At 37.8% G+C, this 15,735-nt stretch overlaps 1 protein-coding gene and 2 pseudogenes across 1 annotated transcript; 1 reads left to right on the plus strand and 2 right to left on the minus strand.

The window, feature by feature from the left end:
- Window positions 5,367–10,779, plus strand: LOC18773712 (probable LRR receptor-like serine/threonine-protein kinase At3g47570). The gene is made up of 3 exons (XM_020567105.1): window positions 5,367–5,489; window positions 7,366–10,084; window positions 10,172–10,779. Exons 2-3 carry the CDS (start codon window positions 7,369–7,371, stop codon window positions 10,597–10,599), a joined length of 3,144 nt encoding a protein of 1,047 aa, XP_020422694.1. The 5' UTR covers window positions 5,367–5,489; window positions 7,366–7,368; the 3' UTR covers window positions 10,600–10,779.
- Window positions 10,900–13,183, minus strand: LOC18771952 (annotated as a pseudogene).
- On the minus strand, window positions 13,359–14,491 carry LOC109949746 (annotated as a pseudogene).

Consider the following 15,735-nt stretch of genomic DNA (forward strand, 5'->3'; position numbering starts at 1 on the left):
CAATGAGATATGTATAATTTATTATATAAAAAAAAATTAAATATTTTTTAAAGACAAACTATCTTTATCTTTTATCTTTTATCTATTTTTTCTTTCCTTCTTCCTTTTCTCTCCTTCTCTTTTCTTCTTCCTTCCTAGCCCTGTTTCTTTGTTCTCTTTTCTTTCTCCCTCCCGATCTCTCTTTGGTTCTCTCTCTTTTTTTCTCCAATATTGATACAACACTGGTATCCCTTTTCTTTTTTTCTTTTTTTAATATTCCCCTCCCAAACCTTTCTCTGCTTCCCTCTCATTTTCTCTCTATTCTTCCCCCTTCTTCCCCCTGCCCCCCTTCCTTTTTTGTTGTTGTTGTTGTTACAGAGGGGGTAAACGCCCCAAAACAAAAACAATTAAATATGACAAGGGGAGGTCTGGCAGGACCTTGAGCATCAACATCTAAAATGGCTCTAAGGAAGGCGGGAGTTTCTTCAAAAACATCGAGGCCATGATTAAACTTGTGATTGGCAGCCAAGGTCTCTTGTTCCCTTTGAAGTCACAGATCCTCATCTTCTTCGAAGTCACAAATCTCCATTTGGTTTCACTGAGCCATGGTCAATGGTTAGTAATTTTTCGAAAGGTTCAATTGGGTTGTGGTTCCACTGGGTTTGATTTGGTGGTGGTTGATTCAAGTGGTTGAGTTTGAATTGGTGGTGGTTGGTTGGTGTGACTGGATTTATGGTGGTGATAATTCTAGGTGAAGAAGAAGAAGAAATTGATTCTTGAAGCTTGGATATGGATTTGGTCTTGCGATTGGATTAGTCGGACTTGCGCGTCAAAATAGCACGCTCGCTATTTTGCGAACTGCATTTCAGCCTCTCTGTATAAGGAGAGCGAGTGAGGAGGTTTTTTAACTGTTGGACTCCACAATCCCATTTAACTTAGTCCCCCATTTTACCAAACATGGGTTTCAAGGCTTATTTAGCATAGTCCAATCTAGTGAGGCATACCAAACACACCCTGAGAGAATAGTGTAGAAAAGTACCTTACAACTAAATCTTTAATTGCACTAGCCTCTTCAACCCACTCACCGTGCTCGTTTTTCAATCTTTCAATTTTGTTCCTTCTTCTCCTAATAATAGTAGACAAGTGGAAGAACTTAGTATTTCTATCCCCTGCTTGAAGCCATTTGATCCTAGACTTTTGGTGCCGACAAATAGCTTCTTGATCAAGCAAGGTGTTGAACTCCTCCACTAGAGCAACCTCAAACTGGTTCAAAAATCTATTAGGTTCCAAGCAAAGGGCTCTCTGAATTCCATCAATTCGAGAGAGGATCCTAGCTTTCCTTCTTTAAATGGCCAAAAACATTGGTGTTCCACTGATTAGACCAAGAGATTTTCACCAAAACCGAACCAGATAATTGAGTCCATTATTGAGCAATAAACTCTTTAAATCCCTCGTGCTTTAACCACATGGCCTCAAATCTAAAGGTCTGTGAGCTGGAGATGAAGTGAAGTAGGATTGCAGGCAAATCTTAATTGGGTTATGATCAGACTTGGTTCTAGGTAAGTGCTGGACGTGGACCTCAGCAAACAATCTTCTCCACTGTAGATTACAAACAGCACTATCGATTCTTTCAAAGACCCTTTTGTTAGAGTCCATATAAATTTAGGGCCATAGAACCCCAAATCTACCATATCATTACCATCAAACCAGTTCTTAAACCCTTTTAATCTATTATGAGGGACTCCCCTTAATTTATCATCAATATGCAGCATTTCATTGAAATCACCAGCAAGTAGCCAAGGCATTTGGTGGCAGCTAGCCAAAATGAAGATACTCCCACAGTTCCCTCTTTTTTGCACAAGGATTCGCATACACAGCTATGAAAAGCCAAGAACTTTGTCCAGGCCAAGAGACACATATTGTGATAGTTTGATCAGTTGTTCCAATGACATCCACACATACTTTAGCATCATTCCATAATACCCATAGCCCTCCAAAGAAACCATTCGTGGGGCACCCTATGTTAACCGCTTGCAAAACCTAAGGGGAGGTGTCATATAGCAGTGTAGTTTGGAAGTCCAAGTGTCGTATCTACAGAGAGCGGTGTAAAGAAAATAACAGAACTGAAAAAGAACAATTGTGATTAAGAAGTAGATTTATGCAATATTTGATTTAAAGAAAAATTAATTGATTAAAACACTAAGGCATTGGGTTCCACTTTCAACATAAACATGCAATTCATATTAATTTGATTCATAAAATATGATTCCTAAAAGTAATTGTTCAAATATTTAATACTCTTTTTAAATTCCTTGAGAAATATTTTAAGCATAACTTGTACCATGTGGTGACAAACTATCAAAAAATAATATTTACTTATTCTAATAGTTCACTCCTCACTTAAAAGCATGAATGTTTTTACCGAACTATAAAAAAAAAACTTGATTGAACCTATGAATAGATTGAAAACACTCATCAATTAAATAAAATGAAAAACTACAATTTTATTTGAACAACTAAAATAAAAAATCATTTACATTAAACTTAAATTCGGATCAAACTAAATAAATTACACACTTATATTGAAAGCTTCTCTCCAGCCTCAGTTAGGGAGTTAGTTCCCCATAAAAGCTAAAACAGAAATTAAAACTATAAGGATGGAGGAATGAGAGAAAGCTCAAGACAAGTTGTGGAGGTCTCCCGGTGTGTCCTTGAAGCTGCAACAAAGATCTCTATTAATATAGAATTGGAATTGCTCCTTTTGCAATAACTCCAACTTGCATTGAATAAACAAAGTTTCACCAACTAGCGCCGCCAGCCCACCTCTTCATTTTTATTTCTTCTTATCATCAATTGATGCAACACCACTTCCATTGCTTTTGTTATTCAATTTAATTTCTTTTGGTTGAGTGCAGTACCTTTAAGGAAGTAAAGGATTATTTTATTTTAAGTTGACTGGCCACTAACAATGATTCATCCTTTGGCTGCCAACCCCGACGGTCCCTCTCTCATTTTCAATGCCATTACCACTTATTCATTCATCTATTTGTTTAATCGGCACTGAATTGGAGCTTCTTTGGAGTGGACGACACCAACAAACATGTGAATTCAATTTCTTCATTCTCGCTTCCATCCCATTTGCATTTGTTATTTGCTTGGGTGCTCCACCTAAAAATAGGACCAAAAAAACTTAAATAAAATTAACTAAAGCACTAATAATTAATATAAATTTAAGGATAATAAATGTAATATTTATGTGCTCATTACTTTACAACTAATAGTGCTTTATTTCCGCTAATCCGAAGCTCACACAGAAAAAGAATATCCATGCGGTGAGTGGTAATTAAATCCAACATAGTTGCTTTAAATTTGGCGCAAGCACCTCTAACATTCCAGCATATAAAATATTCGTAACAGCAAGAGAAATAAGATAAAGAAACCCTCAGGGCTAACCCTAAGATATAACAGTCATACCTCCAGAGTTGTTGAAGGTATTACCTGCTAACTCCTCACTTGGAGTCTGGATTTGGCCTTCAGAAATGTCCATCTTCTCTGCTAGATTAGAGACTTCAACAGCAGAATCAACATCAATAGCAGTGATAGCCCCCGTTTCTGGTACCATAGAACTATCCATAATATTAGGTGGTTGATGCCCAAAAACATAGGCTCCCTGCTTGTGATACCCATTCTAGCCATTAATCCAAGTGTTCATCAGCTGCTACTTGACAGATAAATGATTAAAAATCTTCTTCCCGATCCCCGACATTTCTCTCTCTTCTCTTCTCTCTCCTCTCCCTCACCAATATGCTCGTCAAATTTATTGAAGAAATCTGTTTCATTTACTTACTTCCTTGTGACTCTATTCATCATATGGGTTTTTTTGTGGTTTTGTTATGAATGATTTATGGGCTTTCTCAAATCTGCATGCATCTCTCAAATCCTTGCCTCCCTGTTGATTTGGGAAGTATAAGATTGAAGTAATTAAACAAATTATTTGCGTTAGGCTTTTGATTAGAGACAACGCTTTTGGAAGTTCAACTAATAAAACTGGTTATTTGTGGGAACATTCATCCCAAAACTAGTTATTTATGGAGGCTTTGTTATTTGTGAGAACAACAATGGTTTTGTTATCAAGCATTTTCGGCACTAGATTTATACCTTTTTTTCTTCTTTAAACTTCAATGTTGATGAAGGCGTGAATGAATCCTATTCAAATAAATCATCTAAACTCGCTGGTTTTCTATTTTTTGAAATGGGTGAAGGTCGCCGCCTATGGTGGTTTCTGGAAATGAAAAAAAAAAAAGTAGTGTTGAGTTGTTTTAACTTGAGTGCTTTCCAATCTCTTCTTGAGAGTAAATAATCATTTATATTTTTGTAAAGAGTGTAAGAGAGGGAGAGATACAAAATGAGGAAGAGGAAGGGTCAGGGGAGGCTGAAAGAAAGAAAAGAGAAAAAAAAAAGGGAGAGAAGGTTGTGGGCCCCTTTTAATTTATTTTTAAAAATTCTCTCATAAAAATTAATCAAGATTAGCAATGGGACAAATGTCACCCTTTAAAGGTGGTGGTGAGCATACATCTCTGGTTAATGTGGTGACCAAAAATGCACATATTCTATAAGAGAATAATTTTACATTCTGTTTATGATATACATTTTTCATTAGCCTCTCCGCACACGCACTTTCGCAGGCTTTTTTTTAAAAAAAATTTAAACTTATTTTAGAATTAAAAAAGATAATGGATAGTTGTGTTCCATAAAAAAATGATCTATTATCTAATTTTTCTTTTAATTTTAATTTTTTTAAATATGAAAACGTGTGAATTTACCATATTATCCTCATTTATTTAATAATTTCAATTCTTAATGTTTGCATTAATCAAGAATATTTTCTGGTATTTTAAATGTTTTATCATTCTCTATCTTTTACTTTATATATACAGATGATAATTTTAGCCTTTTTTTAAAAAAAAATTATCATGATGCTCTTTATTGTCATTATACACTATCATACTATTTCTATAAAAAAAAATTATCAAACATTTTACCACTTCACAACTATTTATTTCATAACACAGCAAAAATATTCTTTTTTTAAATCACAGCAATACTAAGCCTGCCTTAATTACATGTAAATTAACTTCTCTCTAGAGAACGAAGACTGGAAGTCCACTAACCTAAACAAGGTGACTCAGGTCGTCAACATTGTCGTCGTCAACATTGTCATATTGCACTGAATGGAAATTCCCGAACCTCAACAAGTTGATTGGGGTTTTATTTTAAAAAAAACCAAGTTGATTGGGGGCCCTACCAAACCAGGCCCTTCCACGAAAGCTTATTTCAGCAGAACATGTGTATCTTCCTTAACATACCACTTTTCCTTATTATATACTTCTTGGACAAAAGATAGCGTCAGCTGGCTACCCAAAAGGATTGTGGCTGGCTGGTTCCTTTCTTCTGATTTGTTCTTCGTGTATTGGATCTGCTAGCAACTTTGTGAGCAACAAAAAGATTTTGTAAGTTTTTCTTCTTCTGTTATGGCTGTTTTTTCTGTTCATGAGTTACTTCACACATTTGCATTAGATCTCTTTTGGTATACTTGTGTGAGCAAGAATCTAGCTCATTTGGTAAGAGAGTATTTCTGGGTGTATATGGAATTTGGGTCTGTGAGAGCTTAAATATTGTATATATCTCTATGTGTTAGTTTATTTGTATTTTATAGGGGTCTTGACGCTTCCGCACCGACACTCCCATAATTGTTTGATTTTTTCTTTTATCCCTCCACCAAAATTCTTTTCTAACACTTACGTATACGTGGTGAGACTTTATTTATTTGAATCTTTGATAAGATTTCTTTTGTATGTATATTTTTGAACCTTTTTATCCCTCCACCAAAAAATTTTCAACGTACTGACATAATGAATCTTTTCATCTTATTCTTCTTGTTGGAATTTAGGAGGTGTGTGTGAGTGTTTTGATGCTCTGATACACCTTGTTGGATTGTAAGGTGATTATGAGTGGTGTTGCTATGATACCATTGTTGGTAATGTGATGAAGGAGTTTAGGACATTATTAGGACCATAGTTGAAACAAAATGATTTTATTATATTTGAGGAGAATAGTACATAGCTTGGTGTACATAGAGTTAGGCTAATTGGCCTTCTTCAACTAGAAGATGTTTAGTGTTTAGTGTTTAGGCTTATTGGCCTCCTTCCTTGCTTATATAGGCTTATTGGCCCTCTTTCTCTCTTAGCTTTGTGAGCTTATTGCCTCCTCAACATAGCTTCGTTCGGGTAGCTCTTGGCTCCCTTGGTTTGGGAGTTGGCTAGTTCACTCGTCATTTAGTTTGGGAGTTTATAGGTTCACTCCACTCCACCTTCCCATATTGCATTGCATGCCTATTTATAGGCATTCTTTGCCGACATCACCAAGTCCACCGACTTGGCCTTCTTTTTCTAGTCCCTTTTGTTGTGGCTTTTACTAGAAACTTTTATATTGTACAATATTATTTTGGGTTAATCATTTTATTAGTCTCTGAATTTTGACCCGATTTGTATTTGAGTACCTCAATTTTTGAAATGGTTCCCGTGGTCCTTTAACTTTAGTTTCGTTTAGACAAATGGTCCTGCAGTCAATTTTGTTAACTTTTTCTGTTAAATACAGGGACAAAATCGTATTTTTATATTAAAACAAAAAAAATGAATTGCAAATTATATCTTTAAAATAACAATCAAATCAAATCAAATCAAAAACCAACAAAAAAAAATTTTCAAATTTGGGGGGAGTAGAAATTGGGATAGAAGGAGAGAGAGAGAGAGAGAGTTTTTTTAATTTTTTATTTATATTTTAATCAGTTTTGATACAAAAATACCATTTTGCCCTTGCATTTAACAGAAAATTTAACAAAATTGACGGCAGGACTATTTGTCCTAACGAAACTAAAGTTAAAGGACCACGAAAACCATTTTGGAAATTAAGGTACTCAAATACAAATCGAGTCTAAATTCAGGAACTAATAAAACGATTAATCCTATTATTTTTGTGGCTACTGTTTAGCCATCATGCTCCACCGCCATAGTCTAGCAACATTAGTGTTCTTGCTAGAGAGTTCTTCCATCTTCAATTATCATTGTCTATCCGACATAGCCTTGATATTGTTGTCCACAACTCTAGGACCATCCTTGTAACACAAATGGGCATTATTTTTCAACACTTCTCCTGTATGCACCTTCAGAATTGCTTGAATTTTTTCACTCATCCCCTTAAAGTTTTCTAACACAGTAGCGAAGCTTCTTTTTCGTAGGATAATTTCTTCTTTGTTCTACTACAGTCGTTTAAATCAAATCAAACTTGGTTTTCTGATTTGCTTCCGTATTGCTCTCATGAGAACAGGATATGGAGCATTCACATACTCATGGTAGGCATATTTTGCTTAAATTCCTTCATGTGTTCATTCTTTTATGCATGAGCACACGTCTAGAATCTGCAGCACTACCCAAAAGTACTTCTGCAAATAACGAATCGGATCGTCTGGCACTGCTAGAGTTGAAGAAAAGAATAACTAAAGATCCTCTCCATGTCATGAGCTCGTGGAATGATTCCACCGATTTATGCAGTTGGGTGGGCGTGACATGCAACCCTTCCACCAAGAGAGTCATGATTTTGAATCTTGAAGATCAACAGTTGGCAGGCTCCTTACCACCTTCTATTGGAAATCTTACTCATCTTACCGGAATCAACCTGAATGCCAACAACTTCACTGGGGAAATTCCTCAAGAAACAGGTCGGCTACATAGCTTGCAACATCTCAACCTATCTGCCAATTCATTTGGTGGGAAAATTCCAGCTAATATATCTCACTGTACTCAACTACGTTTCCTCAATCTTCGTTCGAATCAGCTCATTGGATCCATTCCTAGCCAACTCAGTTCATTGTTGAGTTTAACTCATCTATTGCTTAGTCTTAACAACCTAACTGGAAGCATCCCAGAATGGATAGGAAACCTTTCATCTTTGAATAGTCTTTATCTTTCTAACAACAATTTTCAAGGAAGCATACCCAATGAGCTCAGGCGTCTAACAGGCTTGACAGAACTCTCACTTGGGTTGAATAATCTGTCTGGTATGGTCCCTTCTTCAATTTATAATATGTCTTCCCTAAGCGGTTTTACTGTTTCTAACAACCAGCTGCATGGAGAGCTACCGCCAAATCTCGGCATTACTCTTCCTAATCTAGAGCAATTTTACTGTGGTGGCAACAACTTCACTGGAACAATTCCTGCATCGTTGTCAAATGCTTCAAGACTTATTGGTCTTGATTTTTCAGGAAATGGTCTATACGGGCCACTCCCTGCTGAAAATCTGGGAAGGTTGCAAAGCTTACTTTGGCTAAACCTTGAACAAAACAGACTGGGAAGTGGGAAGGCTAACGACCTCAACTTTATTAGCTTCTTGGCTAATTGTACTAGTCTGGAGATGTTGGATCTTGCAAGTAATAATTTTGGAGGAGAATTGCCAGGATCCGTATCCAATCTTTCTACCCAACTACAATATATTGTTCTGGGACACAATTTGATACATGGAAGCATCCCCAATGGCATTGGAAATCTTGTAAACTTGATCTTTCTAGGAGCAGGATTCAACAAATTGAGTGGTAGTGTCCCTGATGGAATTGCCAAACTTCACAACTTACAAGAGCTGTTTCTGAATGGTAACAAATTTTCTGGGCCAGTCCCATCATTCCTAGGTAACTTGACTTCAATGACAAAGCTCTTTATGGACGACAACGGATTTGAGGGAAGCATACCACCGAGTCTTGGGAACTGCAAAAGGCTGCAAATACTTGACCTTTCTAATAACAGTCTAACGGGCACCATACCCAAAGAGCTTGTTGGGCTTTCATTCGTTGCAATCTATTTGAAAATGTCTAACAATTCTTTGACTGGTGCTCTACCATCAGAAATGGGTGTTTTGATAAATCTCGTACAGCTAGATGTGTCAAGAAACAAGTTATCGGGTGAAATACCCAAAACAATTGGCAGTTGCATTCTATTGGAGAACCTACATTTGGAAGGTAATGAATTTGAAGGAACAATTCCTCAATCTCTGGAAAATTTAAGAGGCTTGGAAGAAATAGATTTCTCTTACAATAACTTATCTGGGCAGATTCCTGGGTTTCTCGGCAACTTTAAATTTCTTAAGCATCTCAATCTTTCACATAATGATTTTGAAGGTGAACTGCCTAAAGAAGGGATCTTTTCAAATGCCACTGAAGTCTCGATCCTCGGAAATGATAAGCTATGTGGTGGCATCCCAGAATTACTTCTACCAGCATGCTCCAGCCAAAAAGCTCATTCATCTCGAGGACTACTTACCCGAAAAGTAATCATCCCAGTAACTTGTGGACTTGCACTCATAATTACTTTGTCATGCTTCATTGCTGCTCGTTCAATGGTGAAAAAGTCAAGAGGTAGACCTGGGATTTTACAATCATATAAGGATTGGAAATTAGGTGTCTCTTATTCAGAACTCGTTCATTCAACTAACGGGTTCTCTGTGGACAATCTGATTGGTTTGGGAAGCTTTGGTTCAGTTTACAAAGGAGTAGTCCCTAGTGATGGAACAACAGTTGCCATTAAGGTATTCAACCTTCAACAACCAGGATCTTTCAAGAGCTTCCTTGATGAATGCAATGCTTTAAGAAGTATAAGGCACCGTAATCTTCTCAAAATCATAACTGCATGCTCAAGCATTGATAATCAAGGTAATGACTTCAGAAGTCTAGTTTTCAAGTACATGGCAAATGGAAGTCTAGACTCATGGCTGCATCCAAGAGATGATGTGCAATCTCAATGTAAGAGATTGAGCCTCATCCAAAGACTCACCATTGCAATTGATGTTGCTTCTGCATTAGATTATCTCCACCATCATTGTGAAACGTCCATCGCTCATTGTGATCTAAAGCCAAGCAATGTCCTTCTTGATGAAGATATGGTAGCCCATGTTGGTGACTTTGGTTTAGCAAGGTTCCTTCTTGAAGCATCAAATAATCCTTCTGAAAGTCAAAGCATATCAACTGGACTAAAGGGTTCCATAGGCTACATACCTCCAGGTGTGAGTTTCTATCATTCGCATTGTTTCTTTCTAAATTCAAAAGATCATTTCACTCTGACACCCTAATGTTTATATTGAATGGCAGAGTATGGCATGGGAGGCCAAGTTTCGATACTAGGAGATATTTATAGCTACGGAATATTGTTGCTAGAAATGTTCACAGGAAAAAGGCCTACCGATGACATGTTTAGAGATAATCTAAGCATTCAACAATTCACTGCCAAGGGGTTGCCTGACCATGCCATTGACGTAGCTGACCCTTCATTGCTCCTTGAAAGAGATGATGCAGAGGCTGATGATGACAGATATGGCGCCGATGACATACAAGAAAGGCCAATTACAAGATATCGAGATCACGGCCCAGTTCAAGCAAGAAGATTGGAGGAGTGCTTGGTTTCAGTGATGCAAATAGGACTCTCATGCTCTGCAATATCTCAAGGAGAGCGGATGCGTATGGATGTCGTTGTTAACAAAATGAAGACAATTAGAGACTCATATCTCAGTTTAAGATGAAGCTAGCAATACATTAGATAGTTCAAGCTTCTTGTCATATCTCAACATATAGCCTCATCTATATGCAAGAGATTATTAATAAGGATGTTTTTAAGTATCATGTGTGTATGTGACATCAAGTAAGTCCTGAATTCAGTATTCTATATAGCAGAATAAGGGAATAATTCTACATTCTGTTTATGCTCTTCTTATTCTCTGCTTTAGTCAACTACAACTAAATGCTCTGTTCATTTCATTTGGGAAATAAAAGACATTCTGATTCACATTACAAAGAATTGAGAAATTCAATAATTTGTTCAGGACATAGTTAACCTGCTGCATTGGCCTTAGTTCAATGCAGATCCAATAAGAGTGTCTCTGACTTGCTTCAATACCTTGACAACATGGCTAATATCCATTCTCCCTCTAGGTGATTCCACTGAACAAGCAACTCCAATTTTGAGTATTGCAACCAGGCAGTCCTGATTCAGGTCATCTTTTCCCTGCCCCACAATACATTTCTCTTCATAAGTTAATTCCTCATCTTCTCCTCTCCCTCCTTCAACAAACAATGGATCTAAAATTTCTGATATTTGTTCAGGCAATGCATTGCTAACAAAATTATGGAGTTGCATTCCGTCTTTAAACATGTCGTCAGTGGGCTTCTTTCCTGTGAACATCTCCCACAAAAGTATCCCAAAGCTGTATACATCCCCATACGTTGTAATCGTGCTTCCCATGCCATACTCTACAACATTGTAGCTTTGATTATTACATTGGGTCCTCTCGTGTGCTTAGTTCAGTTGCACAGTCAATATTTTTCAGAAAATTTACCCAGCTATGAGACCTGATGATTAATTGGTTTTGGTTTTGGTTTTCATGACAGTTCCCAGTTAATATTTTTCAAAATTTATTATAGAATGCAAGCGTGCAACAACAGTTAAATAGAACTGAAACAACAGAAACAGATAAGAGTTATAAACTACCTGGTGCAGCATACCCAACTGTTCCCTTCAATCCTACTGAGCTGCTTTGATTTAGATTGCATCTAGTTGTAGCTTCTGGAACGAACCTTGCTAATCCAAAATCACCCACATGAGCAATCAGATCATTGTCAAGTAGGATGTTGCTAGGCTTCAGATATCAATGAACAATTGGATCTTGGCAATGATGATGAAGATAATCTAGAGCAGACGCCACATCAATGGCAATGTTTAATCTTTGGAGAAGACTTAGTATCCTCAAATCACCATCTACATCCCCTGCTTCTGAAATTGGATGTAGCCAACTCTCCAGACTTCCATTGGGCATATGCTCATAGATAAGAGATTTGAAGTCATTACCTTGAAAATCAAGACTTGAGCAATCAGTCAAGATTTTAACAAGATTCCGGTGCCAAATGTTTCTCAGGGCTTCACATTCAGCTACGAAGCTTTTTAGGGCTCCTTCTTGATGTAGGTAGAGTACCTTTACTGCAACAGCAGTGTCATTTGGACCAAGAATTCCTATGTAGACAGAACCAAAGCTACCAGTACCAATTAAATTGGCAGAGGAAAATCCACCAGTAGCTTGAAGGAGAGTTTCATAAGATACCTTCAAATGAAATTCCTTAGTTGGTGAAGCATCTGTAGAAGGTTTCGCCTTCATCTTCCTTAACCGCCAGATAACTAGAAGAGGCATGACCAAAACGAGTCCCAGAAGTCCAGAAAGCAATAAGATCATTAATTTGAGTCCTTGAGATATCTTTCTTTTCTTTGGCTTACTGGCAATGCAAGCTGGGAATTCTAATTCAGGTATGCCTCCGCAAAGCTTTTGATTTCCTGCCACTGAAATTGCAGATGTATTTTTGAAAACCCCTCCAGTTGGCACCCCACCCTCAAAGTGGTTGAAAGAAAGATTTAAGTTCACAAGGGAAAAGTGCTGAAAAAAACTGGAATTTGGCCAGATAAGTAGTAGTGTGAAAGATCCAAGTCTTGAAGTCCTCTCAAGGAACTAAAAGATGGAGGAATGGTTCCTTCAATCCAAGTGAAGGTGTTCTAAGGACACACAGCTACCAAGGCTACTAGGAAGTTCTCCTGACAACTTATTCTCAGAATGATCCAAGTTTCCTAAATTTTTTGAAGGCTCCAACTTCTGAGGGCAGGGAACCAGTCAATTGATTATGAGCAAGGTTAAGGGAAATGGTTAGGGAAGACTGACTCATAAGTTGTTTGGGTATGGTTCCATTGAGATGATTCTGAGAAAGGTCTAGCTCTTGCAAGTATGAAAGAATTCCAAAACTCAAAGGAATAGTCCCCGTCAAGCGGTTCTTTTGAAGATAAAGAGCATATAGTTGAGTTATGTTGGCTAGTGATGATGGAATCTGGCCAGAAAACTCATTTTCAGATAAATCTAATCTCCTTAGCATCCAAAGGTTACCAATAATAGCAGGAATACTACCACTGAAGTTATTTTTCTCCATTGTTAATTCAGTCAAGTTAACAAAGTTATTCTCGATACCACTAGGGATGCTTCCAGATAATTGATTTCTTCCCAGTCTCAATGACACAAGTTGGTTTGAGAAGTTGGATATGGAATTAGGCAAGACACCTCCAAATTGGTTATCACTTAGATCAAGAATTTGCAGGTTCCTGCATCTGCTTAAAGAGTTAAAGAAACTCAAGTCATCAGCTTCTCCTGTGCCTAGGGAATTGGAAGCAAGAACCAGCCACCACAGACTAGTTAAGCCTCCAAAATCAACTGTAATTTTTCCAGTGAAATCGCTTCCATTGGTATCAAATTCAAGAAGGTTTGAGGCATTGGACAATGATGTTGGCAGGGGTCCAGTGAATAGATTGTAAATTCAACACTAGCAAATTAGGAAGAGTGAAGCCCAAGTCTGATGGCAAACTCCCCTCTAGTTGATTGTATGGCAAACTAAACTTTGCAAGAGAGAAAGATTGTAAATTGAGGGAGGAACCATACCAGAAAGTTGATTAAGGCCAAGTCCAAGAAATTCTAAATTCTTCAAGCGGCCCAATGAGTCTGGTATTTTTCCTTCCAAACTGTTAACTGCCAGAGACAGAGATTTTACAGAGGAAAGGTTGCCTATAGAGCTTGGAAGTAGTCCACTGAGGTTGTTATAGTGAAGCTTCTGCAATGACCCCAGCTGAAATGGGATTTTTCCAATCAACTTGTTGAAGCCTAAACGAAGCCAGATGAGGCTAGAACAAGCAGAGAGATTAGATGGGATTTCGCCGGAAACGAATTGTTGGACAAGTTGAGGTATTTGAGCCTGAAAAGATGGCCAATTTCTTGTGGGATCACATTGTGGAAGTGGTTGAGTTCAAGGTTAAGGCCTGAAAGGAAGGTGAGGTTTCCTATGTGAGGAGAGAGTGAGCCTACCAACTGATAGGAGCTCAAGTTCAGTGAGGTCACTCGTTGATGAAGGTGACCACAAGTGACACACCTGTCCAGTTGCAGCAATGGAGTGAATCGTTCCATGAGCTAAAAATGCCATGGGGGTCCTTGATTACTTGAGCTTTGATGGCGAGCAAGGCAAGCCTATCAGTCTCAGTTCCATTGGAAAAGGTGCATGCAGCTGCAAAAGTGGGAAATGGTGAATGCAGCAAGGTGATTATGAACAAATGTAGGACAAACAGATGGAAGAAAATTGGGAGATATGCCATTGCTGGTTCTGACTCTTCTGAGAAGATAATTGGATTGGGAGAAAGAAGCTATATAGGTTTAAGAGGTATGGGCATGTCTGTTTTTTGGAGGGATTCTTAAATAAAGACTCTTTGCCTTTTGGCTTAGCAATGCAAGTTGGTCCGTATTTTAGTGGCAAATTGGGGCGTTCTTTTTTCTTTTTGATCAATGGAGAAGGGAGATTGGACTTTATGAGTGTCTTATATGCAGCAGAGTTTGGTGAAGTCAAAACTCTATCTTATTGGCTCACTAGTTTACTTGCGTAGCCATCAATCATCAATCTTCTTCGGACCAAAAACAAAATTATTATTCTTGTAGGAGCCCTGTTAAGGTGAGTCGTGCACGCTGACGTTTATGGTACTCATAAAGCATCAACGACTAGAATCAATCCACGCATGCACGATCAATCTTAGCAAAATTCATATTGTATATACTATATAGCGTGCAACATTTTATAATAAATGTAGGGGGAAAGATGCCTCTATGGCGTAATGGACCAAATATATTTTGTCTTCCAAGTGTGAAACCAAAGACCAATTGACCAGAATCTGCAGTATGGTATGCTGTGTTTGAAGCTTAATAGATAGAAGGGTGCCCGTGGGTATTGATTAACTTATGCAGGTCCACACTTTCAATAAGGTGCATTAGTTTTAGTTGCAGTGGTCTAAGGTTGAGAAAGGACAATTCTTGGCTGTGTTCTAGTAATTTAAAACCTCAACCTTGTTTGTTTGGATATAAGATGAAAGTACTCAGAATTTTGGAATTGTTGGGGGCATGTGTTGATTTAGAAATCCTCTCATGCTCATATTATCGTGTGGATTCAGTGTGCACTGTAAGTGGTATTATTGTGTGGATTCAGTGTGCATTGTAAGTGGTCAATCGACCGACTAAATAGTACTGGTCAACCGGCCATTTATAATGCACGCTGAATCTAGACAAGCTCATAATTGATTTAGGCCTATATGTTTTTCTCATGAAGTCTGCTATTGGGCTATATGGGCTTTGAATACTAGGGCCAGAAGGCTGCTTTGGTCAATTGCGTTGAGTATAAACTTGTGGCCCAAGAAAGAGAAGTTGACCCTTTTGAATCTTGATACTAAAGATAAGATGCATGAAATGAAACTCACTGCACATGAAGCTTTCGCTTGTAGCCATCCATAACCATAAGAAAATACTTTCTCCATTGACTGGGGTAAGAAAGTTACCTCAACTTGAAGCGCAGAGTGCACAAGTCACAATGTCTAAAAGCCGACCCAAATTTAAATATTTACCCAACCCAAGAACCAGATCGATAAACTGCTATTTTCATTTTCTCGGGTCTTTGATACACGGTAACCCAGGTGCAAACCAAGGCCCAGTTTTTATTTTTTTATTTTTTTATTTTTTTGTAATCAATGTAAAGTGTAAATATACTAAATGAGCAATAAATGACCATCAGAACAGAAGTGCCACGTGACACCATCACCGTCC

The sequence above is a fragment of the Prunus persica genome, chromosome G6 (assembly GCF_000346465.2).
Source record: "Prunus persica cultivar Lovell chromosome G6, Prunus_persica_NCBIv2, whole genome shotgun sequence".
NCBI classification, from domain to species: domain Eukaryota; kingdom Viridiplantae; phylum Streptophyta; class Magnoliopsida; order Rosales; family Rosaceae; genus Prunus; species Prunus persica.